The sequence below is a fragment of the Dipodomys ordii genome, unplaced genomic scaffold (genome assembly GCF_000151885.1).
Source record: "Dipodomys ordii isolate 6190 unplaced genomic scaffold, Dord_2.0 Scaffold41, whole genome shotgun sequence".
NCBI lineage: Eukaryota > Metazoa > Chordata > Mammalia > Rodentia > Heteromyidae > Dipodomys > Dipodomys ordii.
This window is the reverse complement of record NW_012267257.1, coordinates 11,231,578-11,253,646: the sequence shown is the minus strand read 5'-3', so window position 1 is coordinate 11,253,646 and position 22,069 is coordinate 11,231,578. Positions and strand designations below refer to the sequence as shown.

The following is a 22,069-nucleotide window of genomic DNA, read 5'->3' as shown; positions in this document are numbered from 1 at the left end:
AAAGAAAGAAAGAAAGAAAGAAAGAAAGAAAGAAAGAAAGAAAGAAAGAAAGAAAGAAAGAAAGAAAGAAAGAAAGAAAGAAAGAAAGAAAGAAAAGAAAGGAAGAAAGGAAGGAAGGAAGGAAGAAAGAAAGAAGGAAAGAAAGAAAGAAGGAAAGAAAGAAAGAAGGAAAGGAAGAAAGAAAGAAAGAAAGAACTCAGTTGGAAGATAAACCCTTTCTAAGCTAGTGCTCTACCACTTGAGTCACATCCGTACTTCTGGCTTTTTAGTAGTTAATTGGAGATAAGAGTCTCACAGGTTTTTCTGCCTGGAATGGCTTCAAACCGTGATCCTCAGATTTCAGCCTCTTGAGTAATTAGGATTACAGGTTTGAACCACCGACATCTCCAACACTATGTATGTATATCACACAATCTAGTTCTATGAAACAATTTACAGCTTACCAAAATTGCTATGTCTTCTCAGGCCTCTTATTTTCAGAGTACTATGTCCTTTATTAAACCATTTCCACTGCCTTAACTGGACAACTTCTACTTATTTTGTTTACTTATTGAGACAAGCTCTTGCAATATAGCCCAGGTTAGTCATGATCCTTTTGACTCCACATCCCAATAACAGGATTACAGTCATGCCCCACAACTGGCTTCTGCTCCATTTTCAAAGTCAACTCCTCTTGGTTTTCCTTAGGCTGATGCTTCTACTTCAGCCTCTAATTGTGTGATGTACACTTTTGTGCTACAGAACACATACTGTATAGTGATTCAGGGCAATTTCAGGGTAAAGTTATTTATTTCAGTTATCCATATTGCCTTTTAAAGTGCCAGACATATAACAGGCATTCAGTCAGTATTGACTTAAGTAGATAAACAAATGAAATATACAAAGATACAACAGCTGAAAAATAAATGTCAAGACTGGTCTGACAAAAGTTGGAAAATAAATGTAAAAACTGGCCCAATCTGACCAGGAAGTAGCTGCAGTGAGGGCTTGCTTATAGTCTCCAGTGAAGAATTTTGTCCTGTAAGCCAAACACTCAGCTCTGTATCTTAAAAAATGTCACCAACTTCTAGAATCCTATATCCTTATTAAAAACTCAATGCATATCATAATTAACCCAATAATTTATTTAACAGGGAATGTAAATTATTTAAGGGCAAAGAGCCTTAGCTCCATGATTGTCAAGTGGTGAAATATTCATTCAGATATATGTAGTTCCTCTAAATGACAAAAAAAAAAATGTTTCTTTTAAGATCTGTATCTCATTTTTCACTACCAACAATCAACCACAAGTTTCACTACTAACAACATCAGCAAAAAATCCAGATAGAAGGCAACTTAGAAATTATTAAAAAAGATTCTTAGCCATAAATTTCAAGACAAAGAATAATTTTAATTAAGTATTGAGAAGATGTTTCCCATAATATGTAATCCACTTGTGTAGGTTATTGTAAGAACTCTGAATTTTGGAATTATATTCAAGCTTTACAGCAAATTAATATATTTTCTTAACAATATTATGACACATATCATTTGTTGATTCCCTACCTTTTTCTTGGGTTTCTTGTAGAGCCTTTTTCCATAGTTGAACGGACTTTTCATATGCTCCTAACAGGAAACACTCTTCACCTGGTTTATAACCAACAATTAGTCAGAATAAATTATATAATTTCATAAAAGCTTATTTTAAAATTGTAAAAGCTTGTTTTAAAATTCATTAGTTCATCTGGATATTCTTTTAAAAACCAAATAATTTCAAACAATTACAAAATCAAAGCTATAGATCATTTCATGTATTTATAATCAGAAGTTGCATATAAGATACTGACCATTGATAGACATAAGTTCTGGGGCTTGGTTTAAACCACCTCCAGCAGTTTGTAAGTTAGCTTGTATATGACATAACAGGGATTTGACAGTAGATGCTTCATGTGTCATCTTTTCAGTTAACTGTCTGTCACATGCAGGAATTCGTTGACTTAATTGTGCTTGATACCATAAAGTATTTTTGTATAGTATTCTCCAGACAGCAACCAATCTGCATACAAAATTAGGTAAGCACCAAAACCAAATTTCACACTAATGGTAAAAATTAGTTTCATCTACTTTATGGCCTACTTTTTTCTTCACTGATAAAATAATAACGCTCATCATAAAATATAATAACATTGTCTTATTTAAACATAATACAAAATCCAGTAATCAAAAATGAGTACTGAGCTAGGCGCCAGTAGCTCAAGCCTCTTATCCTAGCTACTCAGAAGGCTGAAGATCTGAGGATGATGGTTCAAAGCTAGCCAGGGCAGAAAGTCTATGAGACTCTTATCTCCGATGAACCACCAGAAAACTGGAAGTGGCACTGTGGCCCAAGTGGTAAAGTGCTCGCCTTGAACTGAAGAGCTGAGGGACAGCACCTAGGTCCAGAATTCGAGCCCCATGACTGACAAAAAAAAAAAAAAAAGAGTACTGATTTGTAAACATATTGTCATGCAAGTTTTTTATGCAAGTCAGCTTGCTTGCTTATGGCAGGCACTTTATGACTTAAGTCTTATCTGCTAGTTAATTAGGTATGATTCTTTTGCCCAAGCTGGCTTCAAACCATGATCCTCTGATATCATCCCCCTTAGTAGCTAGAATTATAGTAATGAGCCAGTGACACTAGACTGTGATACCTTTTTAAGACTCTTAACAAAGCCAAAATCTTTTAATAATACCATCATGAGTGTCAAGGAAAAAAGTATGTGTGCTATATAACATTTGGCATAATCCTAAAATAAGTTTTGATTGCCAAAGTTCATATATAGATGAAATATATATAAGGGTTGTCAATATATTTATTTATATATTATAAATATTATTTTATATATTAAAAATTATTTATATTTATACATATATTTGTCTCCTTAAATGCATACATATAAATGTGTCAGGTATAACATATTTTGAAATTTGTTCTGGTTTGTTTTTTAATTTTCTAAACTTCAGATGCTTAACTATGTTTAAAATACCAAGGTTTTAATGCTGAGACATGTGAATTCTTTCTGAGATTATAAAATATTTTGGAATTACACCAGGAGTATTGGCACATGCTTATAATCCCAGCTATGCTAAGTGGAGATAGGAGCATCCGAGGTTTGAGTCCAGCCTGGACAAAATGACCAATGTTCCAGTTCAAAAACAGAATGCAAAATGAAAAGAGGGAAGGGAATGGCTCAAATGGCACAACACATGCATTAATAATCACAAAGCATTGGGTTTAACCATAAGCATCAAAAGAAGTTTCTAGTTTAAATTCTGGAATTAGTATTAATAGCTACATAAACTTAAAATTACAATACGAAACACAAAATTGCACACTATAGGATGGTGACATATTCAGAATTTTAGTGGCATTTTATTTTTTTTAAGTTAGTGATTATACCTATGACCTGGCTTGTGAACAAGATTGGTTGTTTGAGGATGAATCTTGAAAGATGAGTCCCAAGACCTGTTTTCCTGAGAGCTACTCTCTTGCAAAATAGGTACCACCAGTGACTCTTGATCCACTGTCCTTCCATCACCTGGTGTGGAAATAGCAACAGGTTGAAGATTATATATGCAATTTAATTTTTCAGTCACCATTCGGAGTAAATAAAAACAGGCTAAAAGTTTCTCTGAGAATAACTGATTCTTCTCTTGCTGAGTCAAAAAAAGTTTGACAGTATTTGAGGTCAGCTTTATCAAATGTCCTATATCTTGTTTGTATCTCATATCCCAATACTGGATCGATAAGCACTGATGAAAAAGTTGAAAGATACAAAGTATCCATGCATTATGTTTAAGACTCTTGCTTAAAAAAGAATCAAGTTTGGGGAAAGGACAGTTTATAAACTGAAGAATGTGGAAAAAATGAGTGATACAAGCTACTGTGCAATTTAACATTATTTTTTTTTCAGTCACATGTTTTGAAATTCCTATAGTCCATGCTGAAAGTAGATTTTTCTGGATAGAATTCAGTTCTGTTATGGCTTGGTCAGTAAACTTGGTATCATCCTTTGCATGTATTGTATCAAACATAGACGCGAATTCCAATCTCCCTTCACTGGCACTGCTAAAGAGTGAGTTATTTTTTTGATTATAAAAAGGAAATGAGTTGCTTGCAAATTTTTTGTCTTCATTAGTTTCTTCTGCCTCGAAATCCTGAACATGAGGGAAAAAATAATAGTACCAGTTAAGGCTTATTCACAGAATCACTGATGTTCTTAAATTTCTCTTTTCTCTAACAAGAGAAAAACAAATGTGTTTCTTAGAATAAGGCCAATTTTAATTATTCAAAGTAAATAAAACTTGTTATTAAATACCTGAGAGTCTGCTGTTTTTTCATGTAACTTCATTGTTTCTTCAGCCTGCAAAAATCTCGGAATAGTAGAATCAATTGAGTTTTCAATTCCTTGGTATTTTAGCAGGCTAGACCTTAGGGAATCCAGTGATCGTAAATTCAGCCCTTTGCTTTTTGGCTAAGGAAGAAAACAGATTTTCAACAGATTTTATAAGTCTACTACAGTAATTAGAAGTTCTAGTTTTAACTTTGAAAGGAATAGGAAGACAACTTTTTATCAATGATAATCAAAAGCCCCATACCTTAGATGTCACACTCTCATACATTTTCTCAAGCCTCTGGGTTGAATCAAGTAACAGTGATCTCATGAGCAATGATGGAGATAGGTTATCAAGAAAGCGAAGGGTTGTAATCATATATCCATCAGAAACAATAAGGTAGGGTAAACGTGAGTGTGCTTTTACAGAAAATCTCTGTCTCAGAGGGTCACTATCAGAAGCTGATGAGTCTACAGGATTATTTGAATCTTGAAATGTAAACTGCTGTGGTCTGACAAACAAACATGAAAATGTAAGAATTAGTAAGAGAAAAATCCTAAAGGAATCAATCATATTATTCCAAAGAGAAAGAAAAATGAAAAATGTTACAGAATGAAGTGAAAGCAAACAGATGAAACATATCCAAAAACACTAAATGTGTATACATAAATACATACATAAATACATATACATATATATATATACATATCTATGCCAGGAAAATATAATATAGACAGAGTAAAAATAGGTAACTATTTTAATAGGTTTCTATGCTTTAAATACTTTTTCTGAATTGAGGTATTTACTGTTTTATTTGTAACTTATATACAACCTATCTCATAACAGAATTAAGGCAGCTTTATTTTATTAACATATGTTTAAACATGCTTATTTTATTAACATATGTTTAAATATGCTTATAGCAATATAAGTATGAGCTATCAGTATAATTGTTATTAAGGAGGGGGAAAACTAAGAAAAAACTTCAGGAAGGATGGTAGTGGATAAAATTTTACCAGTTTAAAATTAAATTTGAGTAAGTTTCTGTTTAGGTGCACTTATGTATTGTTACAAAGTATAACTAATGCTGATTACTTAATATGACTGCTTGGAAAGTATGAGGTTTTATACATGTTCACGGGGACAAACCATCAAAATATATTGTAACTTTTCTACTTAGGAAACTATTCACATATAGTTCTTGGGCAGGAAGCGTAGCTCAGTGTTAAGAGTGCTTGCCTAGTGCGTGCAAGTACTAGGGTCAATCCCCAGAGTTTCAATAAAATAAATGAAAAACTTGTATATAATTTCAAATACAGAGTTTTATATTAGCCAAATAGTGAACAATAGGAGATTAATTATAAAATGTACAAACTACAGAAACTTACGGAATCATTAAAAACAATGTTTGAGAAAGAAGATATGAGATACTAATAATTAAAAACAGTAAAACAGCAAACTACATATATAACTTATGCTAAAAAATTCTATTTCCAAATATTTTTTTCCTAAATTTAAAGGACATTAAAGTGTTTCCTTTTTTTGTTGTTGTTGTTATGGTGACAGTACTGAGGCTTAAACTCAAGGCCTTTAGCTTTTTTCACTCAAGGTTGGAGCTCTACCACTTTAGCTATAGCTCTGCTTCTGGCTTTTTGGTGGTTGATTGGACCTAACATTCTTACAGACTTTCTGCCTGGGCTGACTTGAACTGTGATTATTAGACCTCATTCTGAGTAGCTAGGATTACAAGAGTGAGTCACTAGTGCTCAGCAATAAACTAAAATGCTAACCATCATATTTGAGAAGCAGGATTATGACTCATCTTCTACACTATTTAGTCTAACAACATGATTTTTGGGGTCTGTGTACACCCATCCTGAAGTACGAACTGAGAACTTGGGTGCCATTGCAGCCTGCCTGGCTAGTACAACATAATTTTTAAAATATCTTATTAGTTCTGTAATTAGAAAACGCACCCAATATTGAAAGACCCTGCAATATGAGTTTACGAGAAAAAAGTGAAGAAATTCTAGTACATATTAATTGGACCACAGAAAGAAAAAAGTTGTGTGTGTGTGTGTGTGTGTGTGTGTGTGTGTGTGTCTTGAACTCAGGGTCTGGGTGTCGTCTTTTAGCTTTTTTGTTCAGAATAGCATTCTACCACTTGAGCCACAGCTCTACTTCCAGCTTTTTTGGGGGGTCAGTCCTTGAACTTGGCCTGAACACTATCCCTGAGCTTCATTTGCTCAAGGCTAGCACTCTACTACTTGAGCCACAATGCTACTTCCAGCTTTTCTGTTTATGTGGTACTGCGGAATCAAACCAAGGGCTTCATGCATGTTAGGCAAGCATTCTATCACTAGGCCACGTTCCCAGCTTACTTCCAAATTTTTGGTGGTTAACTGAAGAGTCTTTCACATCTGTCTGCTGGGCTGGCTTTGAATCACAATCCTTAGATTTCTGTCTCCTGAGTAGCTGGGTTACAGGTATGAGCCACCAGTACCCAGTAGTGTAAAGTAAAATACTTTTACTTTAGCAAGGAGTTTATCATTAACAAAAACACAATCACCTCAGTTTCTTTTGCCTATTTTGCTCTCTATTCATGTCTAACCACATACAATATAATCACCTCAAATCTAAAGGTTCCTGATCACATACTTCAAATTAGAACTATGCTTAATAATTTATAATTATGTATTATCTTACATAATTCCCTCAACCTTAAAAGACACTTATTGTCAAATTCATTTCACAAGAAAAGAAATAGAAACTCAAAGAATAACTTAGTCATACAAGTAATAGGTAGAAAAACAGTATTTGAATTTTGATGTGTCTGGCTTCAAAACTGAACTGCTATTTCATCTCACAATTTAAAATTAAAACATGGCTAAATTCTAAAGTCTTCTATCCACTACCAACAACTTTTGCTCTTTGGAAAACAGTAGCTAAGTCCACAAGTCAGCTCAATTTTGAGTAACTTGTTTAAATGGTCATCTTTTATAAGGATAAATGTCAAATCATACTTTATCATCTTTGTTTCTAAAGAAGAATATTTAGGACTACTAAATGTTTAAATAGCTTACACTTACATAGTCACAATGGCAAATTTTCACCAGGATTAAGCCACAAAAAAGAAATAGAAGAAAACTATAAATAAGAAAATGATATTAAGGTGATAGACCCAAAGAAAAAAAAAAGGTAATTTCACAGATAATATTGTTTTTCTTAAAATAGAAAAAACACATAGTAAAAGCAGTATCTCAAAAGAAAATATGTTCTGCAAACAAAAGCAATTCAATGTCTCACCTATATGTAATTAATGGGTGAAGAGGAATAAATTCTGCTGGTCCAAGTTCTATAGAGCAACCAAATGTAATTAATGTTAGCAATTCACCTAGGCAAGTCAATAAAACCAGGGAACCACGTTTTAGCACACAAGCCAGAAAAAGACTATTGTGTGTCCAGCTGATGTCGCCTACCCAATAGGACCTAGAAAGGGCAAGAGACATGTTAGGAAGGGTTCTATAATCACTATGACAATTTATAATAAACTGTGTCAATCAAGGTTGAATACTCTAAACAGATGAAAGCCGAGTATGATGTACATGTATGAGGTTGTCATAATGAAACTCATTCTGTATAACTAATATGTAATAACGTAAAAGAGAAGGGTAATAGGTAACTGTCACATACTAAGGATTTTTTTTGCATGGACAGCTACAACAATACTTTAATTAGAAATTTCTTCGTATTTGTAAGCAATTTAGAAGTGAAAATACTGCCAGAATTGAACTGTTTTGTCATTCCCATTTTAATTAGAATAAATTGTAATCCTTCTAGACTCCACCATCAAGATCTGTTAATAGATTTTATAATCATGCCCGTTTAGTCAGCAACATGCTAGCACCCCACTCAACAACAGGTGCTTCTTTCAAAGCTGTCAGTTAATACTCCTTTCTCTCTTTTTTGGTAGTACTTGCTAACCTGGTCTTCTACCACTTGAGCCACATCTCCAGTTCTTTTTTTCTTTTTTTATTTTGGTTGGTTGTGGGGTCTGAACTCTGGGCCTGGGCGCTGTCCCTCAGCTCTTCAGCTCAAGGCTAGCACTCTACCACTTGAACCACAGCGCCACTTTCAGCTTTTTCTGCTTATGAGGTGCTGAGGAATCAAACCTGGGGCCTCATGCATGCAAGGCAAGCATGCAACCACTGAGCCACCTTCCCAGCCCCTCCAGCTCAACTTTTTGTTGGTTGTTTTCAAGATAAGAATCTAATAAGACTTGAACCATGCTCCTCTAGATATTAGCTAGGATTACAAGTGTAAGCTACCCATATTCTGCAAAAGGAGATCTTTATATTTTCTAATCCCATATAGATCCTACTGGTAGCTAATAACACCAGTGTTGTTATTCATCCCTAACCCTGCCTGCATGAGCAAACAATTTGTTTCCTATATAGACTTGTTCATTTTAGCCTGACCAATGAAGCTCAATATTGCTCTCTATCTACTCCTGATTCCATTTTTCCTAAGAAGATATAAAAATAATGAAAGGGCAGAATGTGACTGATTTTACATTTCTTTCCTTTCTTTTTTTGCTAGTCCTGGGGCTTGAACTCAGGGCCTGGGCACTGTCCCTGAGCTTTTTTTGCTCAAGGCTAGCACTCTACCACTTGAGCCACAGTGCTATGTCTGGCTTTTTCTGTTTATGTGGTACTGAGGAATCAAAACAAGGGCTTCATGCATGCTAGGTAAGCACCCTACCACTAAGCCACATTCCCAGTCTTGACAGTACGTTTCTATATTATACTTCTATAGCACTTGGGAGGCTGGGGCAGGAGAATTTCAAATTCAAGGCCAACTTGGGCTATTTAGGAAAATCCTATCTCTCCTCTTCTCCATAAAAAAAGAAAGAGGAAAAAAATTGTACCTGTGTATTTAAGTCCTTTTTTATAGAAAGCAACTTTTAGAATTTACCAAGCACAAATGCTGACACTGTTGTGATCTTTATCTAAATGATACTTACAAAACTATTAAAGCAATAAAATTTGTAAGTTATGGAACATAAAGGCACTACTCAGAAATAAATAATTTCATACCTGAGAAGTGTAGCTGGAACTACAGGGTTCTTATTGCTACAACCTTTAAGACTTCCACAGAGACTGACAAGATTCACTGTATTTATAAATAATACCTGAGTTGCCTAGAAGGAAAAAAAGACCATAAAGTCACTAAAATTATTTTACTATCATTAGTAACAATTATCCTAGAGATCTATTATTATATTAATGAAGTATATAGGGTAGTTTCTCCAACTGGTCAATGTTGACCCCTATAGTTCTATAGCTTTTTGTTCTTTTCTATTCTACCTTAGGAACATTTCCTATGGTTACTTTAGTACTCTTCCTCTCTCTCTTTCTCTCTTTTCTTTTCCCTCTCTCTCCTCCCACTGGCCCAAGATAGCCTCAAACTTATGCTCCCCCTGCCTTTTCCTCCCAACTAGCTGAAATAATACACACTGTGTTCCACTGCACCAGGCTCCTATCCTCCTTTAATGTGATCTTCTTCCCCACCCCCATTTTTTTTTTTTTTGGCCAGTCCTGGGGCTTGAACTTTGGGCCTGGGCACATGTCCTTGAGCTTCTTTTGCTCAAGGATAGCGCTCTACCACTTGAGCCACAGTGCCACTTCCAGATTTTTGTGCGTAGTTTATTGGAGATAAGAGTCTCACGGACTTTCCTGACTGGGCTGGCTTTGAATCTCAGATCTCAGTCTAGTTAGTATTACAGGCATGAGTGACCAGTGTCTAGCCCTCTTTTCACTTTTTAAAATTTATCATTATTGAAACAGCTATCACTCTGTAGCCCACTGTCCTCTACATCACTATGCAAGCCAGGCTGACCTCCAACCCCTGATGACTTTTTTTTTTTTTTTTGGTCATGGGGCTTGAACTCTGGGCATGGGCGCTGCCCCTCAGCAATTCAGCTCCTCAAGACTAGCACTCTACTGCTTGAGCCACAGCACCACTTTCAGTTTTCTAATAATTAATTGGAGATAAGAATCTCACAGACTTTCCTGCTCAGGCTGGCTTTGAACCTTGATCCTCAGATCTCAGCCTCCTGAGTGGCTAGGATTACAGGCATGAGCCACCAGTGCCCAGCCCCCTGATCACTTCTTTCAGCCTCCCAAGTGCTGGAATTACAGGCCTGCACCACCAGCCTGGCTTTCTCTTCATTTCTAAAGACCAGCATCTAGACATTGTAGCAGCTAATTTAAATAACTTTAGCAACCCTCAGGGGAGTGAACCACCATTTAAAAATAATTAAAGACAAAAACAAACTATCTTCAAATGAAATCTCAAAACTGGAAGAAATTCCCTTTTCTAGATTCCTTTCTATGACAGATCATATTTACTAACCTTTGGGTCTTTCTGATTTAGAGTTACTGCAAGGGTAAGGCCATCTCTTGAAAAGGCAGAAATCAGAGCTCCTCTTGACTTTACTGATTCACATTTAGGATTTAGATTACACAGATGGCAGTTTTGTTGTGCCCAATGAATATGGAATGGCAATGAACTAAGAAAGTAATAAAATAATTGAACATTAAAATTACTGTAATTTTCCTTTACTTATTTATTCTTTCTTTCCAAGATGAGGTCTTGCTATGTTGCCCAAGCTGGCCTAGAACTCCTGGGCTCAATCAATACTCCTGCCTCAGCTTTCCAAGTAACTAGGACTACAGGCATAATCCACTGAGCCTAACTCACATATTAACTTTGAAACTGATACAGAGTTCATTGCAAAAAAATTAAGAGGTACACCTAAATCCCCAGAGACACTTTTGCACTTAGAGACTTTGGTTTTAATCCCCAGGAGAGAGAGAGGAAGAAGCAGAGGGAGAGGCTGGGAGAGGAGGAACAAAGGAAAAAAGAAAGAAGGAAAAGAGGGAAAGGGAGACAAATAAACAGAAAGAGGAGGAGAAAAAGCTGTTATTTTGTATAATTAATATATGGTAATAAAACTATGAAAAATAGTAGAGAATGAGAACCCTTTGGCTGTGTCAACTTACTATACTTCATATGAGTGATAGGTACATATTACATAAGCATATACATTATCCAAGTCTACCTAGCTGTACTTTTAACATTTATTCATTTTCACTCAGGAGGATCACAAGTGTGAGGCTAACTTGTGCTACATACTGATACCCTGTCTCAAAATTAAAATGAAAAGGTTTGTTCTTTTTACTTTTTTGCAAATTGTCTTCAATACTGTTGGCATAAAAAAATTTCTTGAGCCTGGTGCCCACGGCTTCTGTCTTAGATCTAAGGCTGAGATCTGAGAACTATAGATTAAAGCCAGATGCTAGTTGGAACAGATAAATACATGAAAATTCTTTATTTCAGCCATGATTTCACTTCTGTCCTTTTGCTGGTTGTTTGAAACAACAGACAAATGCCAGAAGTGAAGTCAAGTGAAGTGGTAGAGCATTAGCCATGAACAAACTTTCTACATTAAACATTTTAAATGAAATTTCAGAAAAAAGAATCTATAAAGCCACAAGAACTAAATTCACTATAACATTTAAAAATGTTAAGGCATATATGGCCAAAAGATGATAGTATTTTGTTTCTAGTTTAGGATCTATTTTATTTTGCAATACTGGAGTTTGAAGTTCATGCTCACTAGGCAGGTGTTCTACTGGATAAGCCACACTTCCAACTCATTTTGGGGGAAAGGGCACCACAAGGGGACCTGGTACTCGGACTTGAAATCAAAGGCCTCATCCTCACTTGGCTTGCTTGTTCATGGCTGGTACTCTATCATATGAACCATACCTCAAACTCTCATTTTTGCTAGTTAATTGGAGAGAAAGTCTTGACGACTAGTCTCTGCCTGTACTGGCTTCACATCTCCCTTCTCCATGTCTTAACTTTTTTAGTAGCAAGTATGACATACATGAGCTACTTGCACCTGGCCTGTTTTTGTTTTTGAGACGGAATCTTGCTATTGCCCAGGTTGGTCTCAAACTTTCTATGTAGTCTAGGATGACTTTGGACTCTCTATCTTCCTGCTCAGTCTCCTTCCTGAGTGATAATATCACTACTATACTTTCCTTGATTATAATGTTTTAAAAGGGATAGAAAATAGGGAGAATAAAACATGTACCTCACCTTATAGGTGTAAATACGTTTTCATGCCACCAAATCGCTAGAAATGTTAACTTCAGGCATTCCCCAGAATAAAAAGTAAACGAACACAGGCAGCAGTCTCCTAATAACTGTAGATAAAGTTAACATACTTTGGTATAAAATTAATTTAAGAGGAAATCAAGATATAAAAATGTATTTCTCATATAAGTAAAACAAATGAAAAATATCAGGACCCTACTTACACTTTTATTTATATTTTCTTATTTTTTTAGCCTCAGACCTGTCTTTTTTATTTTTTATTGTTATTATAAAAGTGATTTACAGAGGGGTTACAATTACATAAGTCAGGTAAAGAGTACATTTCTTTTTTTCTTCCTTCCCTTGTTCTCTCCCAGGTTTTTATTTTTAACATTATACTAAAGGCCAAGTCTTTCTTTTTTATTTTTACTTTTTGAGCTGGAGATAGGTCTCAAATGGAAAAATCAGGTTGTAGATTTGAGGGATTTTGGTACTAAGGGAGAACTCAGGACTTTAAGAATGCTCTCTTAATGAGCTACACTATATTCTCTTAAGTAACTCAGTGGGCTGGGAAGTTGGCTCAGTGGTAGAGCGCTTGCCTTGCATGCCTGAGGCCCTGGGTTCAATTCCTCAGCACCACATAAGCGAAAAAGAAAAAACCCGGAAATGGCGCTGTGACTCAAGTGGTAGAGCACTAGCCTTGAGCTAAAGAGCTGAGGGACAGCGCCCAGGCCCAGAGTTCAGGCTCCACGAACGGACCCAAAAAAAAAAAAAAAAGAAATTCAGTAAGAGGAACCACAGAGAAGAAATACTTTGGATTTTCTATACTACAATAGAGAAACTACTGATTTCAGTAATTTCATTTCAAAATGAACTAAAATAATATAAAATTCAAAAAAATTAATGTTTGAAGAGATAGAAATGCATATTATCCTGATTTTATGATTACATAATATGTTAAATTATCACAATGTTCCTCATAAGATGTATAAACCTTGTATCAATAAAAAGTGGGGTTTTTTATTGGTTGTGTGCTTGAACTCATAGCCCAGGTGCTGTCCCTAAGGTTAGTTTGCTGAAGTCTAGTGTTCTACCATTTGAGCCTCCATTTCTGAATTGTGGGTGGCTAATTAGAGATAAAAGTGTCATAGACTTTCTTATCTAAAAGCTGGCTTCCAAACATGATCCTTAGATCTCAGCCTCCAGAGTAGCTAGGATTATAGATATGAGCCACCAGTGCCTAGGCTCAATAAAAGTTATTTTAAAAGGATGCCTCGCTGAGTGCCTGTGGCTTGAGCCTGTAATCCTAGCTACTCAGGAGGCTGAGATCTGAGGATCGTCATTCAAAGCCAGCCTGGGCAGGAAAGTCCATGAGACTCTTATCTCCTATACTACCAGAAAACTGGAGTGGCACTGTAGCTCAAGTGGTAGAGCTCTAGCCTTGAGCTGAAGAACTCAGGGACAGGACCCAGGCCAATGTTCAAACCCCTTGACCAAAAAAACAAAAAACAGATGCCTATCATTTATTGCGCCTCTAAGTGGAAAGAGACTTAAAGTTATTTCTCTCTTATAGTTTTATATTTATGCTAGTACACTACCCTAATGCAGGTAATAATAGAGCTTCAAAATGTAATTTTCTAATAAAAGCAGAGTAGATAATAGCTGTTGGCCCATACAAACTACCATGCAATTATTTTTAATATTTCATTTCCATTTAATGAATATACTATTTCTATCATTGAACATCACTGGCACTGATAAATTACAAAACAAATTATATTTTAAATGAGGGAAAAGGAAATAAAGTCCTACTGTCAAACTAACATTTTTTTAAAAAAACATATCACAATACAGGGCTGGAAATGCGGTTTAATGGTAGAGATCTGCCTTTCACGCATGAAGTCCTGGGTTCAATTCCTCAGTACCACATAAACAGAAAAAGCTGGAAGTGGCACTGTGACTCAAGTGGTAGAGTGTTAATCTTGAGCAAAAGAAGTTCAGAGCCAGCGCCTGGGCCAAGTTCAAGCCCCAGGACTGGCAAAAAAAAATAATAAAAGATAAAAAATATATTTAGCATAATGCAATATCTTTTTAATACAGTAAGTTTATAACTATTGCAATAATTGGTAGGGTTTAGAAACATACAATTATGCAATTAAACCCTCCACTAAGCAGCTTTTCAAACAGTCAATTTAGCGGGCGCCGGTAGCTCAAGCCTGTAATCCTAGCTACTCAGGAGGCTGAGATCTGAGGATCAGGGTTCAAAGCCAGCCCGGGCAGGGAAGTCTGTGAAACTCTTATCTCCAATAAACCACTAGAAAACCAGAAGTGGTGCTGTAGCTCAAGCGGTAGAGCACTTGCCTTGAGATGAAAAGCACAGGGACAGCGCCCAGGCCCAGAGTTCACAGCACCCAGGCCCAGAGTTCAAGCCCCACAACCAACAAAAAGAAAAAAGTATTTCCCAAACAGTCAATTCAGAGTCCAGGATCTCAACTTCTTTCATATTCTGTTTCATCTGGATTTTACCTCATTTCTTATAAAAACTGCATTCACTGCAGCCTCTTTGTCTTCAGTGGAAGGCAAAAGAACTGCTTCTTCAGGCATGATCTGGAACCACTGACCCACCAGGGAGAGGCTTTTCGAAGAGAAGATATTCTTTGACTCCAAATATTCCCAAAGAAATATGCTTCCAGAAGGTGTTACAAAGAGAACTCTTTTTCCATTTCCAGATACATACAAGTGTAATCTCAAAGAGTTTTCTAAGAAAATAATAAGAATAATTAAACCTTCAGTGTGAGTTCTCTCAAAAAAGCATACAACTTAACTATTGTTGCAATAACAAACCCAAATTATGTTACCATTCAGGTTGCCAAAACTGAGGTACAAACAAATGAATGACAGGAATGTAAACTAGGTTCTGTTGGGGTGAATATGAGTGGGAAGGAGAGGAGTGAGAGAAGGTAAATGAGGGTAAAAAATGTCCAAAGTACTTTATATATATTTATATATGAAAACATAACAGTAACTTTTGCTAAAATTGTTTTAAGAAGAGGAATGAGGGGCCTGGGAAGGTGGCTCAGTGGTAGAGCATTTGCCTTGCATGCCTGAGGCCCTGGGTTCCATTCCTCAGCACCACATAAGCAAAAAGAAAAAAGCTGGAAGTGGCGCTGTGGCTCAAGTGGTAGAGTGCTAGCCTTGAGTTGAAGAACTAAGGGACAGCGCCCAGGCCCAGAGTTCAGGCCCCACGACCGGACCCAAAAAAAAAAAAAAAAAGAAGAGGAATGAGAAGAGTTATAGGAAAGTGACAGAAGGTGTAAATTTGATCAGAGTATCCTGCATGCATGTATATGAATAGCACAACTAATATATACTAATAAAAAGTAAAGTCAAGAAAAAAGAGCCCGGTGCTAGTGACTCATGCCTGTAATCCTAGCCACTCAGAAGGCTTTGATCTGGTTCAAAGCCTGGGCAAGAAAGTCTGTGAGACTCTTATCTCCAATTAACCACCAGAAAACTGGAAGTGATGTTGTGGCTTAAGTGGTAGAGTACTAGCCTTGAGCTGAAGAGCTCAGGGACAGTGCTCAGGCCCAGAGTTCAAGACCTACCACTGAGGAAAAAAAAAAAAAAAGGGCTGGGAAGGTAGCTCAGTTGTAGAGTGCTTGCCCTGCATGCATGAGGCCCTAGGTTTGATTCCTCAGCACCACATAAGTAGAAGAAGTCAGAAGTAGCACTGTGGCTCAAGTGGTAGAGCTGAAGAGCAGAGGGACAGCACCCAGGCCCAGAGCCCAGGCCCCACAACTGACAAAAAAAAAAAAAAAAGTAAAAAAGAGTACAAATAATAGTAACACTTACCAAATAGTCATTATTTGATATTAGAAACCAATTGTTATTAGAGCAGTATTAGGCATACCAGACTTTTCTTGTTCACATTGAACCTAAGTATCACAGACTTTTAAAGAAATACCAAAAAGCTTAAAACATATAAATAGAAATATATTCTCCGTTACACATACATATAGAACTACATTTTCAAAACAGTCACAGGAAAATATTTCATCCTATTTCCTTTCTGTTTTTCCCATCTAAACCAATTTAAACAAAAATTGCTCACCTACTGTAGCTTTAATCGCTTCTTTAGGCTTTTCAGTTACTTGAATCATTTTCAACCAATCTTCATCTTTGTTCCAAAGGAAAAGTTCCCCTGTAGTGAGCACTCCAGCCAGCCAGGCATCTGTTAAAAAATTTTTTTAATTAATGTAATTCTTAACCTAATATCTCCCTTACTATCACTCTAAATTATTAAAAACACATTAGTCTAGCCTTTTGAAAATACAAGTATTACTTAACCATTACTGGATGTTGACAGGAAAAAAATGTCCTTCAAAAAAGGCTGTAGGCTAGGAATCTTCTTCTTTGTTCTTCCTGATACCAAATTAATTTCATTTATGAATTTATCATCCAAAAGAAAAACAGCTTCATTTGCCTAAGAGAAAAGGCATGTGAAAGATTTAAGTGATCCTAGAAGTTAATTCAACCTCTTGACTAAATTATAACAGAAAAGACAACAAAATAAAACGTTTAAGAAAGATAATTTATACTACAGTAAGGTAAGATCCTATGGTATCCTAAAAACTTGACATTCTATCTAAAACCAGTATCCTGTAAACTTGTCATTCTATCTAAAACCTGAAGGTAGGAAGTGTAGCTCAGTGGTAGAGTGCTTGTCTAGCATGCCTGTGTTCTAGTGCCAACACCAAAAAAAAAAAAATTGCTTTAGAATTACTAAGTGAGGTAGCCTAATAGTTTACATTGAGCTTTCTTTAAATTTTAACATCATAAACATATCTTCTATTTTAACTAGCCCAAATAGGTTATCTTAATGTTTAATCTCTTATTGTTAACAGTAGAATGAGCAAGTGTTTATACATTATTTACTTTGATTACAATGCATATGTCTTAGCCGGGTGCCAGTGGCTCATGCCTGTAATCCTAGCTACTCAGAAGACTGAGATCTGAGGATCACTGTTCAAAGCCAGCCCAGGCAGGAAAGTCCCTGAAACTCTTATCTCCAATTAACCACCAGAAAACCGGAAGGAGCATTGTGGCTCAAGTGGTAGAGGGCTAGCCTTGAGCTGAAGAGCTCAGGGACAGCACCCAAGCCTGGAGCTCAAGCCCCATGACCACCACCACCACCAACAACAACAACAACAACAAAGCCTATGTCTCTGGAAATTCATAAACCCTTTGACTGATTATTTGAGTCCTAGAAAAGGCAGGCAGTGAAATGCAACAACTCTTGAGATTCCATCTAACCTCAGTAAGAATGACCATTACCAAAAATTCAAACAAGTGCTATCAGTGATGTGAGGAAAAAAGAAACCATATTAACTGTTGGCGGGAATGTAAACTAGTACAACTACTTTGGAAATTCTTGAAAAAAACTAAACATAGAACTACTCTATCTATGATCCAGAAGTATGACTCCTGGGCATTTATCCAAAAGATTACAAGTCAGGATACAGTAAAGACATTTGGCACTCATGTTCATTGCTGCCAATTGCAAAGTTATGGGAACAGCCCAGGTGTCCTTCAACAAACAAATGGATCATATAAAATATGTATACATACGTGCATATAACATTTATTTGTTATAAATGTACATGTATATGTGTATATGGATGTATACATGTACACACACACACACACATACATATATATATATATATACATGTATACATATAATGGAATTTGTGTGCCGAAGAAGGAAACACTTCACTGACAAGTAGGAGAAGTTCAGGAGATTAAACATTCTGATTTAACATATTCCATTTCAACCTATTTAAACATAATATGAAACTAAAAATTTTTGAAAGTTAAAAACTTCCTCCTAAACAGACCACTAAAACTTTCTGGAAAAGCTTATTTCCTCATAATTAAAACACACCAAAAAAAAAAAAAAAACAACCTGTTTAGGAGGCAGGTAATCTTTCCAAATATGATGTCTTCTTTTAAGTCACAGAGTATACCTACATTTTACAGAAAAAAAAATACATGTACCATATATTACATGGGTAAAAATTAAGTAAAACTCACCTGTCCCAACCAGGAAATTCTTGGCCAGGGTTTTTTCTGTTTGATACTTGTTGATGTCAAAATTTCTAATCTTATTTCCATGCTTGGAAAGATATCAATGATGAATTAAGCAAAACCATAAGAACACACTGTAAATAACAATAGAGCCCATAATATTTACCATGCATTTTAAATAACTATAGTTATAAGTAATTCATAAATATGTTACTTTGTCAATAACTCAAACGAATGTTTTTAAGTTAAGAAGTTGATAATTGCATTTTATATCTGGACCAGTCTGGTAAAATGTATTTGCTTTACAAGTTACTTTTCAGACAATGAAGATAAATCTAGGAAGGATCTTAATAAATAAGTTTCCATGTGATTTGCCTTTCTCAGTAGTCAGACTGTATTTTGCAGAGCTGGCCACATCTCCCATCTCACAGGCCTTGTGAGTGACTCTGATACTTCTCTCATTTAGTACTGTGGTCTCTGCCTCCCCCTTTGAAGCTGGGCCAGATTTTGTGACTGTTTAGACCAAGATAATACAATCAAGGTAATGCTATGCATTTTCAAAAGCTAAATTATAAAAGGTAATATAGTTTCTACCCTGCTCTCTGAATAATATTCATGAAGACACAATAACTATGTAAACAGGCATCCAACCCTCAGCCTAAATTGTGCAAATGTCCAAACTGACAGCTGTGCTGCCTCTCACCTATAATCCTAGCTACTCAGGAGGCTGAGATCTTAGGATAACAGTTCAAAGTAAGCTTGAGCAAGAAAAGTCTGTGAGACTTATCTACAAAAAGCAGAGATGCGTGAGAGCACTAGCCTTGAGCAAAAAATCTCAGCAATGGCAATAAGGCCCTGAGTTCAAGCCCTAAAACTGGTGCATGCACACATACACAGGTGCACATACACAATGAAATCCTAAGACAAGATGAACTGAGAGATACCTGGAAAGTCCACCCACTAAGTGTGAAGGATGATTATGGTTAGAGCCAAATCAAAATGAAAAAGATACACAAGTGGTGTGTCCCAACTACACATTCAGAGCCAGCCCAGAGCAGGGTGGGAGGAATATAATCTTGGAAGAATGTCTCATTCAGTGTTGGAACAACCTCACTGGAGCTCAAGTACAAAGAGACACAGCAATCATTCTGTATTTTTTCCTGTTCTCTCTGTGTCTCTTTGGTGCTGGTACTGGGGCTTGAACTCAGGCCTTCATGCTCTCATTTGACTTCTGCCACTTGAGAAACACCTCCATTTCTGGCTATTTAATTGGTGGTAAGAGTCTCATAGACTTTTTTGCCCAGGCTAGCATTGAACCATGATCCTCAGATCTCAGCCTCCTGAGTAGCTAGGATTATAGGCATTAGCCACCAGGATGTCATTCTTGAAAATCATTCTTGAAAAAGAATATCACTGACCAAAATGAGAACAGTATGAACTCAAAAAAAAAAATCACATTGATGGTTTTAAAATAGGAAATGGACTCCATGTAAGTAGAATATTTGATGAAAATAAGGTATTTCATAAGAGCCAGGCAAACTCCATTAAATTCAATGGTCAAAAGGAACAACATGAGAAATAAGACAAATAGCAGGAAATCACACACCACCCACCTAAGATGTATATGCTAAAGATACATAAACTAGGGGCTGGGAAGGTGGCTCAGTGGTAGAGCGCTTGCCTTGGATGCCTGAGGCCCTGGGTTCGATTCCTCAGCACCACATAAGCAAAAAGAAAAAAGACAGAAGTGGTGCTGTGGTTCAAGTGGTACAGTGCTAGCCTTGAGATGAATAGCTGAGGGACAGCGCCTAGGCCCAGAGTTCAAGAGTTCAGGCCCCACAACCGGACCAAAAAATAAATAAAAAAATAAAAAAAAATAAAGATACATAAACTGACTCTAATCTCTCTCTCACACACACACACACACACAATCAAGTGAAGTCTACATTGATGGACATTCTACTAAAAAAATGATCTGTACCATCAAAAATGTCAAGGTACATAAATGGAACTCAGGGACAGCACCCAGGCTCCTGAGTTCAAGCCCTATGACAGACAACAAAACAAAACAAAAACAGGCAAAGTCCACGATACTCTAATCTCCAATAAACTACTCAGAAAAAGGCAAAAATGGTGTTGTGACTCAAGTAGTAGAGGACTAGACTTGAGTACAAACAGGCTCAGAGACAGCACCCAGGCCCTGAGTTCAAGGGTTCAAGTTTCAGGACAGGCAAAAAAAAAGTGTCAAGGTCGTAGAGGTCAAGAGAAGACTGGACAACTAAATTCAATGAGTAATTTATAAACTTTATCATTATGTTATAAAGGATAATACTGGACAATTGGAAGAAAAACATATAGGAAGAAAAACAGGATTAAATGGTAGTTAATTAATGTAGTTTTCTTATTTTAGTAGTTGTCCTACAGCCAGGTAGAAGAATGTCCTTATTTACAGAATATCATACTGGCATTCTACAGCCAAGTAGAAGAATGTCCTTACTTACAGAATATCATACTGGCATTCGGGGGTACAGGAAACGCTGTTAGTCATTTATTAAATTATGATCAAAGTTCTTTGTACTGTACTTTCAATACTAGTTTTCTGTAAGATAGAGACTATTTTCAGGTTTTTAGTTGTGAGGGTTTGTTTCGTTTCGCAGATACTGTAGCTTGAACTCGGTTTCTGGCTTCTACTTGAGCCACAGCTCCCTTTTCAGCTAGCTTTATGCTAGCTTTATGGCGTAAGTCTCATGAACTTTTCTGCATAACTTGGCTTCAAACTGTGACTTATTGAGGATTACGGGCATAAACTAACTACTGGTGCTTGAAAATGTGAGATTATTTTAAAAGACAATTGGAGAAAACTGAACAGACTCAGCGAAAGTCAGGACAGTCTATCAGCGACTCTGTTCTTACGTATTTCTTTTCAAATACGTCCTCATCCTTCCTCGGTGAGAGGTACAGTATGCGCTTCCGTATTTTATACCAAAGATTACTCTAGATGTGTGAAATTTTGCAGTTAGGTTGGAAAGGATAAAATGGCCCCTAACCGTTCAAGATCGAAGGCCGGAGCTGCCCAGGGGCGGCCGGGACGAAAGGCTCGTTTTGCTGTACATTCCGCTGGCTCTTCAGATTCCGCTGCTACTGGATGGATAACAAACACCATGAAACAACCGAGATAAAAATGACAGTCACACGGAAAACACGTTAGCAATTCGAAGACACTCGGCAGTACCTTTATTTTTACACAAATCCATGAATGCAATTTCAAGTTTTTCTGGGGTTTCAACCACCGAAGAGTCTAGAAAATCGCGTCCATGTCTCCGTGCACACTTCATCACCTACTAGGGTCAAGCACAGGGGTGATCTCGTGGCGAACTGACCGGGGTCACACAAAGGGACCCCGCGGAGGTGACCCCGGGCACCGCCAGCCGGCGGAGCGGAGGCGCAGGGCCCGGCGGCGGCA

At 36.7% G+C, this 22,069-nt stretch overlaps 1 protein-coding gene across 1 annotated transcript in view; it reads right to left on the bottom strand.

Moving 5' to 3' along the window:
• Positions 1-21,941, bottom strand: part of LOC105987311 (chromosome unknown open reading frame, human C5orf42) — a 97,704-nt gene extending 75,763 nt beyond the window's left edge. The window contains exons 1-14 of the mRNA XM_013018523.1: positions 21,801-21,941; positions 18,613-18,694; positions 16,867-16,941; positions 16,631-16,750; positions 15,046-15,278; positions 12,523-12,629; positions 10,768-10,924; positions 9,450-9,553; positions 7,660-7,842; positions 4,618-4,864; positions 4,338-4,493; positions 3,419-4,176; positions 1,827-2,035; positions 1,546-1,626 (exon numbers count right to left, since the gene is read on the bottom strand). Coding sequence (XP_012873977.1) covers positions 1,546-1,626; positions 1,827-2,035; positions 3,419-4,176; positions 4,338-4,493; positions 4,618-4,864; positions 7,660-7,842; positions 9,450-9,553; positions 10,768-10,924; positions 12,523-12,629; positions 15,046-15,278; positions 16,631-16,750; positions 16,867-16,941; positions 18,613-18,694; positions 21,801-21,941 — 2,653 coding nt within the window. The remainder of the gene's footprint in view (positions 1-1,545; positions 1,627-1,826; positions 2,036-3,418; positions 4,177-4,337; positions 4,494-4,617; positions 4,865-7,659; positions 7,843-9,449; positions 9,554-10,767; positions 10,925-12,522; positions 12,630-15,045; positions 15,279-16,630; positions 16,751-16,866; positions 16,942-18,612; positions 18,695-21,800) is intronic.
• Positions 21,942-22,069: the final 128 nt, after the last annotated feature.